We start from the raw sequence: 10,000 nt of genomic DNA on the forward strand, positions 1-10,000 counted from the left end.
GTGTTCCTGGCGTTCCTGTTTGCACTAGTGATGGAGAGATGACGTTCCTGGCGTTCCTGTTTGCAGTAGTGATGGAGAGGTGGCATTCCTGGCTTTCCTGTTTGCACTAGTGATGGAGAGATGGCGTTCCTGTTTGCAGTAGTGATGGAGAGATGACGTTCCTGGCGTTCCTGTTTGCAGTAGTGATGGAGAGATGACGTTCCTGGCGTTCCTGTTTGCAGTAGTGATGGAGAGGTGGTGTTCCTGGCGTTCCTGTTTGCAGTAGTGATGGAGAGATGACGTTCCTGGCGTTCCTGTTTGCAGTAGTGATGGAGAGGTGGCGTTCCTGGCGTTCCTGTTTGCACTAGTGATGGAGAGGTGGCGTTCCTGGCGTTCCTGTTTGCACTAGTGATGGAGAGATGACGTTCCTGGCGTTCCTGTTTGCAGTAGTGATGGAGAGGTGGCATTCCTGGCTTTCCTGTTTGCACTAGTGATGGAGAGATGGCGTTCCTGTTTGCAGTAGTGATGGAGAGATGACGTTCCTGGCGTTCCTGTTTGCAGTAGTGATGGAGAGGTGGTGTTCCTGGCGTTCCTGTTTGCAGTAGTGTTGGAGAGGTGAGAGGTGGTGTTCCTGGCGTTCCTGTTTGCAGTAGTGATGGAGAGGTGAGAGGTGGTGTTCCTGTTTGCACTAGTGATGGAGAGGTGGCGTTCCTGTTTGCAGTAGTGATGGAGAGATGACGTTCCTGGCGTTCCTGTTTGCAGTAGTGATGGAGAGATGGTGTTCCTGGTGTTCCTGTTTGCACTAGTGATGGAGAGGTGGCGTTCCTGTTTGCAGTAGTGATGGAGAGATGACGTTCCTGGCGTTCCTGTTTGCAGTAGTGATGGAGAGATGACGTTCCTGGCGTTCCTGTTTGCAGTAGTGATGGAGAGGTGGCGTTCCTGGCGTTCCTGTTTGCAGTAGTGATGGGGCTGTCTGTTGCAGGAAACGAGTCGGTCGGTGGTTACCGGATCAAGAAAGGCCGGCGACAGAGGGCGGCGACAGCCAGGCCAGAGAGGGTGTGGCCAGATGCTGTCATTCCATATGTCATCAGCGGAAACTTCAGTGGTATGGTCTCACACACACACACACACACACACACTCTCACACAAACACTCATTTCTCATTCAAACACACTCACACACTAGTGATTTGTTCTATTAATATTCTATATAAACAGTAGTATGACCTACTTGTAAACATTACATTTTATTAACAACAAATGTTTTCCACAAACAATGAATGTTAAAAGTACTATCCATAGAACAAATAATTTGATTTTATTTATTTTATCTTTCATTTTGTGGAACATAATGGGGATCCCTTCATTGTTCATTGAATGCTTTGTTTTAACCAAAAGTTTTCAAAATGAAAACAAAGTGAGCACTTGAGGGACTCCATTTTGAGGATGGCGCTGGATGTTGACCTCCCAATCCTGACCCCCTGTGTCAGCCACACAGGCAGACAGCAGTCGTTCAAAAGCAAAACGTTTTGTTCTGTTTTGCTACAATTTCCAGTTTGAACAACATGATTGGTCACATTGATGTGCAACATGCTTTCGAGGTAATAGCATTATTGTCCCATGTGGCGAGTATGTGCTATCAGCATCAACATGCAACATGCCGTATTACACAGGCAGTGAGCCCAACAGATCCACCTAAAGTCATGTACAGATATAGCCTGGCTAACGTCAGACCTCATCTCATTAAGATGGGGTCTGGGAACTAGACATTCATTTTCTCGTATTTAAAACGTGGTTTACAAATGCCCAGAGCCGTTTATTGGGCGCTACGAATGTCTATCAAATGCATCTGTACGTAGCTCATAACGGCTTCGGTGTGTCGTCATCGTCTTGCTGCCCTCCCTCCGTTCTGTGAATGGTTCCTTCGTCGAGGTGAAAACGAAGTCCATAGAATCCAGGCTGCCTAGCAGCGTGAAAAAAATCGTGCGCGCAGGGCAGCATGGGAAAACCCAGGCTAGTACAGATAACAGACAGGAATGAAAACCTATATTTACATAGAAAACAAAACCTATATATATTTACATCGATTTCATCAGGCTCAGAAATAATAGAAATGAAAGCAAACACTGAGCCTCTCAGAGCACTTGCACGAGCAACAGGGTGTTCGGTGCACCACTGTTTTCGTTGAATCTTTGCAACATTTTGAACTTGGACTATAGAGAGGCCGTGATGCTCATGGGAAGTGATGTCACATGGCCCCTTTGTCTGTCTCTCCCTGGTGCAGGCAGCCAGAGGGCCATCTTCAAGCAGGCCATGCGTCACTGGGAGAAACACACGTGCGTGGCCTTCATCGAGAGGAGCACGGAGGAAAGCTACATCGTCTTCACGTACCTGCCCTGTGGGTGAGCGCACAGGGACAATGCAGGGGGACACTCATCTCCTGTACTCATCCTCTCGTCCTCTCTTACTCTCTCTCTCTCTCTTTCTCTCTCTTTTTTACATTTTTAACACTCACTCTTTATGTCCCTCTGTTACTCATGCTTTCCCCTTTCCCCCCCCTTCCCTCTCGTCCTCTCTTTCTCTCTCTCTCTCTCTCTCTCTCTCTTTTTTACATTTTTAACACTCACTCTTTATGTCCCTCTGTTACTCATGCTTTCCCCTTTCCCCCCCCTTCCCTCTCGTCCTCTCTTTCTCTCTCTCTCTCTCTCTCTCTCTCTCTCTCTTTTTTACATTTTTAACACTCACTCTTTATGTCCCTCTGTTACTCATGCTTTCCCCTTTCCCCCCCCTTCCCTCTCGTCCTCTCTTTCTCTCTCTCTCTCTTTTTCTCTCTTTTTCTCTCTTACATGGAACAGCACAGAGTAAGTGCTTTATTTGCTTAATGCTTAAGTTTATTCACCAATTCCAAATTTTAACATTCAAAAATCACATATTATCCGCATTCACAGTATGTTCCTCAACACTCTAGGAACCATTTATACCATTGGTATTGTTATAAACAACAGGGCAATAACCTCCACCATCATCAAACATTTTTTGAATGCCTTTTTTAAAAATCAGATACCGCATGGCACAGTCCACCTCACTGTGATCACAGAATTCATAGTTTACCCACCTCTTATTTTACACTACACCCCACGGACATGCTATGAGCTATGCTAACGAACATGCTATGAGCCATGCTAACAGACATGCTATGAGCCATGCTAACGGACATGCTATGAGCTATGCTAACGGACATTCTATGAGCTATGCTAACGGACATGCTATGAGCTATGCTAACGGACATGCTATGAGCCATGCTAACGGACATGCTATGAGCCATGCTAACGGACATGCTATGAGCTATGCTGCACCACGCATACACCGCATGAATAAGACACATGTATCATGAAACAGTCATGAATGCTTTATTATGTGCAGTTTATAACAGCTGCTATGAATGTGTTATGAACTCACCCGTCAAGTAAAGTGTTACCATTTTTTCTTATTCATGCGGTGTATGCGTGGTGCAACTAATATATAGGAAATTACTGTATATTACCATTCGGTCTTTGCCTAAGGCACCCTTTCAGTGGATGCATGTTTGTTCTTGTCCTTGTCTTTTTCTTGCCCCTTTTACCACCTCAAACATACATTTCACTAGTTCATGTTACGAAATGTGCATAAAGAGAATGCAATAGTAGGTGTTTTGGCGAGGTCTCTGGACAGGGTCCTCCTCTTAGGTTGGTAGTCCACTCTGCACAGCGAAAGCTGAAACTCAGATGCATGCTCAGAGGCATGTTCACTCATTTGGGGTCACTTAGAAATGTCCCTGTTTTCCATGAAAACATGAAATGAGAATGGAACATTTAGCAACATGACATAGTAACTGATAAAGTTATAATGAATAATAATAACACAATTTTAAATACCGGTAATGAAATAAATCTCATTAAATCATCTTCATGAAATAATATAGTAATTGTGTCCTTTGCTTTCATCAAAGAATCCTTTGTTTGCTTTTTTTGAAGACAAAGACATTTCAGTAACACTTTACTTGACGGGTGAGTTCATAACACATTCATAGCAGCTGTCATAAACTGCACATAAAGCATTCATGACTGTTTCATGAGACATGACTCAACATTCATATCAAACCTTTCATGAATGTGGAAGACATAATGACGACATTTTGTCAAAATAAAAGTCCTACAATCGCAAAGCAGCATCAGTGACCCCACACTCTGGCAGTGACACATGTTTTGTTTAGCAAACTTTGCTTCTTCAGTATTTTTAGATTATTTTTGAAATGTTTCATGTGTATTTAGGAGAACAACTCTAAGCATTTCAGCTGCATGTGTTGCTGTGGAGGTAGCCATTATCAACACAAGATTAATCATTTCCGTCCTTTCAGAGCAATCAGTCCCCTCTTTAAATGTTGATTTCCCATGACTTGTTCTCATTCACACATTTCCTGGAGCTGATGATTTGATTATAGGCTACTAACTAGAATGACGTTTGCTAATAATTTGTGGGTTTTTGTGACAGCATTTTATAATAATAAAACCTCCTTGCAATGAATTACTGGTAATTCACTGTGCACACTATGCGCAATAATATAAAGGCAATGTGAATTGGCACCTCAAAAGCTGAAGTAGCAAAGTTTGAGAAACACAAAATTGTGTCACTGCCAAAACGTTTGGCCACTGAAATGCACCATAGAAACATCATGGCTTAGGAATATCCTTAAAAAAAGAGTTAAATGGTTTTTTAAACCAAACTTCCTAAGCCTATAATCGTTCCCCAGTCTCGAGTGTTGCATTGATGTGTGGTGTGTGTTTGGGTGACTCTTTCCAGGTGGTGTGTGGTGTGTGTTTGGGTGACTCCTGCCAGGTGGTGTGTGATGTGTGTTTGGGTGACTCTTGCCAGGTGGTGTGTGATGTGTGTTTGGGTGACTCTTGCCAGGTGGTGTGTGATGTGTGTTTGGGTGATTCCTGCCAGGTGATGTGTGGTGTGTGTTTGGGTGACTCTTGTCAGGTGCTGCTCGTACGTGGGGAAGCGGGGTGGAGGCCCCCAGGCCATCTCCATTGGAAAAAACTGTGATAAGTTCGGCATCGTGGTGCACGAGCTGGGTCACGTCATCGGCTTCTGGCACGAACACACACGTCCAGATCGAGATGAGCACGTAGCCATCTTCAGAGACAACATCCAGCAAGGTACGTGGTGCAGTACTGTGCATTATAACTGTACATATCACTAGATAAGAGTCTGAGATCAAAACAACCCATTAAAAATGCATTCTCTGTTGGGATAGTGATGATCGCGAGGGATGCGTTTTCTTTTATCTCATATGAATGGCACAATCTTCGTTCATAGTCTAATTCATATTATTTCTCTATCATGGATTTATTTCCACTGAACAAAGTATACTCTGTATGAGTTCTATACGGAACATGTCTTTAACCTTTCCAATACGGGACGGTTCTGAATTTGACTGAACGGTTGGCAGCCATGCATGTCTCAGACATCATGTGAACTGCTCAGATAGACATTTTCAAGGCAAGCACATGCCTTATGATGGGTAATGAGGTTGGATCTGAGCACATGGCTTTACTGGATGAGCTGTAGGAGCCTGTGTCATTGGCTTGTCCAGTCTCTCCTCCTCTCTCTCCATCTGGGACAATGTGTAGATAGATAGGCTACTGGGGTCAACTCCTCCAAGCTGAGTTGTCAGCTGACACACCAGCTAGAAAAAAATTGGCTGTTGACTCAATTTACTGCTTGCTTTGTCTCTGTCTCTGTTGTTTGGGCATTCAGGATGAAGATACATACTGTAGAGGATGTAGGGTTACTGTATACTCAATATGAAGATACATAGAGGATGTATGCCTACTGTATACTCAATATGAAGCTACATAGAGGATGTAGGCTTACTGTATACTCAATATGAAGATAAATAGAGGATGTAGGCTTACTGTATACTCAATATGAAGATGCACATTGTAGAGGATGTAGGCCTGGCCTACTGTATACTAATGTCTCATATGTGTTGTGTTCTGTATAAATCAAAGTGCACAGAGAATGTACACTCTTTTGCAAATGAATTGAAACAAAATGTGAAGGAGGTGACATGGTCCATTTCTCCCAAACAAAGAAAATTGTGGTAATTTGAGGACAGCAATGCCCAGAGGTGGTGTGTGTTTTGGGGAAGAACAAAATGACCCTCTCAAGACCGGTAACACACCTTGTAAGGAATTTAAAAGTAGAAAGAAATGTAATTATTTATTTATTTATCATTTGTTTAACTAGGGTACATTGAGACCCCCCCCCCCCCCCCCGGTAACCTGTTTCCCCATGATTTGCACAAGTTTTTGTGGTTCACTTATGTGAATCACATTGAATTGCCTCTGTGTATGAAATATGCTCTAGAAATGAGCTTGCCTTACCTTGCGCTGCCTGCGGTGAAACATATGGTCAATGTGATCTCCTAATGATGTATGTGTTTAATGTGATCTCCTAATGATGTGTGTGTTTAATGTGATCTCCTAATGATGTATGTGTTTAATGTGATCTAATGATGTATGTGTTTAATGTGATCTAATGGTGTATGTGTTTAATGTGATCTAATGATGTATGTGTTTAATGTGATCTCCTAAATGCTGTATGTGTTTAATGTGATCTAATGATGTATGTGTTTAATGTGATCTCCTAATGATATATGTGTTTAATGTGATCTAATGATGTGTGTGTTTAATGTTATGTATGTGTTTAATGTGATCTCCTAAATGTGTTTTTGTCTTCTGGGTGTATCAGGTCAGGAGTACAACTTCCTGAAGATGGAGCCCGGTGAAGTGGACTCGCTCGGAGAAACCTACGACTTCGACAGCATCATGCACTATGCCAGGAACACCTTTTCCAGGTATGTGTGCAGGTTAGAGGTGGAACAGAATATCCAGAAGATGATGATGTAAGGTTGTCAATGGTTTCTGTGATAATGTCACACTAGCACCATAAATATATGTATAAATAACATGATTTATTCACAGGCATTGCAATGCAATTTGTGTTGTTTTGTTATGTAAAACGGCATCCCTTTTCTTGTACGCCTGCAAGGGGGTGCCTGTACGCCTGTGATTCCCACCCCTAGCGAGACAAGTGGCATTTGCTCTTGGAGTCGTTTTCTCTCTAGTAAGCCTTCGGCCCAGATCTCAGGTAATGTAGATAAGCTAAATTAGACCAGGTTGTAGCATAACACTCTGTAAAGCGCCATGAGACATGTGTAATGTTTTGGTGCTCTATAAGTGAAATTAAATTGAAACTGAAATGGAAAATAGCCAACCTCAATTTAAAGGGACAAAATAGTTTTTCAGGCTCCAGAATTTTTTGACCCCTGTGTTTGAAAGTAAAGGTCGTTGACCCCTGGTTCAGAAAGTAAAGGTCGTTGACCCCTGTGTTTGAAAGTAAAGGTCGTTGACCTCTTTGTTTGAAAGTAAAGTTTTTTGGTAACACTTTACTTGACGGGTGAGTTCATAACACATTCATAGCAGCTGTCATAAACTGCACATAAAGCATTCATGACTGTTTCATGAGACATGACTGAACATTCATACCAAACCTTTCATGAATGTGGAAGACAGAACGACGACAACTTGTCAAAATAAAAGTCCAACATTGTATTTGTGTAACCTGGATACCATTAATTTAATCTCTCCAGCCTTTGTAAATATTTCATGAATATCTTATGAAGTCTACATCGAATGTCACTTTACTATACAAGTTGTGAAGTATTCATAATCACTGAGTTTAACACTGGAAGGTAAACTAGCCTACATTCATCTGACCTGTATTTTTGTAACCTGGAACGAACGGTTGGACATTCCCAGTAGCAAAAGATGAGAAATCTGCAAAGGTTACATCATAAAACAAATACATTTTTATGAAACAAAAATTATTTGCTTGACCATGTTCTGTCTTTTTGGCACTGGAGTAACCCATTGACTCAGATGTGACGTGATCAGGTAAGAGGTTTGGTCCAAAAACGGCAATGCTGCTTTGCGACTTTGGACTTTTATTTTGACAAGCTCTCGTCGTTCTGTCTTCCACATTCATGAAAGGTTTGGTATGAATGTTGAATCATGTCTCATGAAACCGTCATGAATGCTTTATGTTGCAGTTTATGACAGCTGCTATGAATGTGTTATGAACTCACCCGTCAAGTAAAGTGTTACCAGTTTTTTGATCCCTGTTGACCCACAGAGGTACACTTTCAGCTTTAGGGACTGAGATTTTGGTCTATGCAGCTGTTGATCAGTGGAAGGCTGCTTCCTGTGTGTGTGTGTGTGTGTGTGTGTGTATGTGTGTGTGTCTGTTTTTGCACATGACTGAGCATAATTGCCACTCTGCTATTTGGACCAGCATACTGCCTTTGTGCTGTGCTCTCCATTGGTCTGCTGTGGCCAGAGTCCAGGCACACTGACGGAACAGAAGAAAATTAAAGCTGCACTCTCATACCTGAGTAGACTCAGGCACCACTGGGATAGTTTGTGCTATTCTGAAGACATCAAGAGCTCCATCGGAGACTGACAGAGGATTAAATGCCCCTCAATTTCACTTACCCATCCTGTTCAGCTGAGAGTTGAGAGTTTCTTTCAAAGCCACTTTGAACCGCAGTGGTCGGTGTTTGTGCAAGAGCATACAGATGACAGATGAAAGGCTCATTCAGCATGTCCAGATTGGATATGAATATGCTGTGAGGGACTGGAAAGCTGAGGGTGGTCTACTACAATGGATTTCTGGCTCTCATTTTCCAGGTAATTGAACCAATAAAAAAGAGCAGAGTAATTATCAGGCTAATACCTTGTTGGATGATGAGTGGCGGATGACAGGGAGCATCTTTATGTTGGCGTGGGGCACTTAGGTCTGCTGACCAATTCCGCCCTGTAGTCCCACCTTCAAGGTTAAAGAGCAGGGGGGTCATTCCACGTCAATTCAACCAGGGCCCACGCACTTAGGTCTCAAAAAATTCTGAAAAAATTACCAGGTGTACCTATGTTATCCAGGAGACACACTGTAAAATGACTTTTATGTAAGATCAATACTTTCCAAGATACAGCCAGTTTTACAGGGGGAGGGGGGTGTCGATTTTGTTCGGCCTCTTTTTTTTGTCAAAGTTCACAAGCCCATAGCACAAGAACTAAACCACGTAGGAAACTCAAATTTTGGACCCCCAAACCCCCCCTCCTACATATGCGACAATTACATCTGGGCCCAGGGGCCGGAAAGTTCATAATTCCTCAATGATTACAGAACTTACTGCTTTCATTTATGTTTGTTTTAGTCCACTGCTTGGTTGAATTTCCCATTGTCCTACGTAATTTAGAATGACCATTAACCGTATGTTATTTGCACACCTATGAAGTAGATCCATTTTTTTGGCACGTCACACTTGTATATTAATTCATTAACTCGTGAAGTTTAAATGAACTGTCACGTTGCATCCGAGCTGTAAAATGCAGACGATCAGAACATAGCAACATTGTAGCATATGACTGAGGTGGCTTTTAGCTAGGTCGATGACAGCAGGCTAAGTAAAATAGCGATGTTTCAAAACTAAAGTTCATCAGAATCTTGGGATACGCCCTCTTGACAACGGGAGAGATAGAACTAACGACTGGCGTTTGGCCGTAGCAACCATCCATTTAGAACTAGTAACGGCAGTTTGTCCTGCAAGTTGAGAAATTAGTTGATATGTGTCGGAAGAAAGTAGTTCTACAAACAAGACAGTTTTAGCGATTAAAACGTTTAAATTGTAACAGGAACACAACGCAAGTGGCAACAGTGGAATAAGCGGGATAATGGACAACACGGTGGTCGGTTCACAGAAATTAATGCACTTACGAGGTTTAAATGGCCCTCCGCTTCGTGTCGGGGCCGTTTTACAACCTCGACCGTGCATTGATTTCTGTGAACCGACCACCGTGTTGTCCATTATCCCTTACTTACTGCTCTCTGCTCTTGTGAGTTCTGTCTGTTATTTGTAC

The 10,000-nt window shown here is 42.6% G+C and overlaps 1 protein-coding gene across 1 annotated transcript in view; it reads left to right on the top strand.

The window, feature by feature from the left end:
- bmp1b (bone morphogenetic protein 1b) overlaps window positions 1-10,000 on the top strand; it is a 69,193-nt gene that overhangs the window by 18,833 nt on the left and 40,360 nt on the right. Inside the window, exons 3-6 of the mRNA XM_076283147.1 lie at window positions 962-1,084; window positions 2,263-2,380; window positions 4,998-5,176; window positions 6,774-6,879. Coding sequence (XP_076139262.1) covers window positions 962-1,084; window positions 2,263-2,380; window positions 4,998-5,176; window positions 6,774-6,879 — 526 coding nt within the window. The remainder of the gene's footprint in view (window positions 1-961; window positions 1,085-2,262; window positions 2,381-4,997; window positions 5,177-6,773; window positions 6,880-10,000) is intronic.

Source organism: Alosa pseudoharengus, unplaced genomic scaffold (genome assembly GCF_046254945.1).
Source record: "Alosa pseudoharengus isolate Yale_2024_CS ecotype anadromous, Long Island Sound unplaced genomic scaffold, YU_APseudo_1.1 YU_APseudo_1.1_scf_14, whole genome shotgun sequence".
Classification (NCBI taxonomy): Eukaryota; Metazoa; Chordata; class Actinopteri; order Clupeiformes; family Clupeidae; genus Alosa; species Alosa pseudoharengus.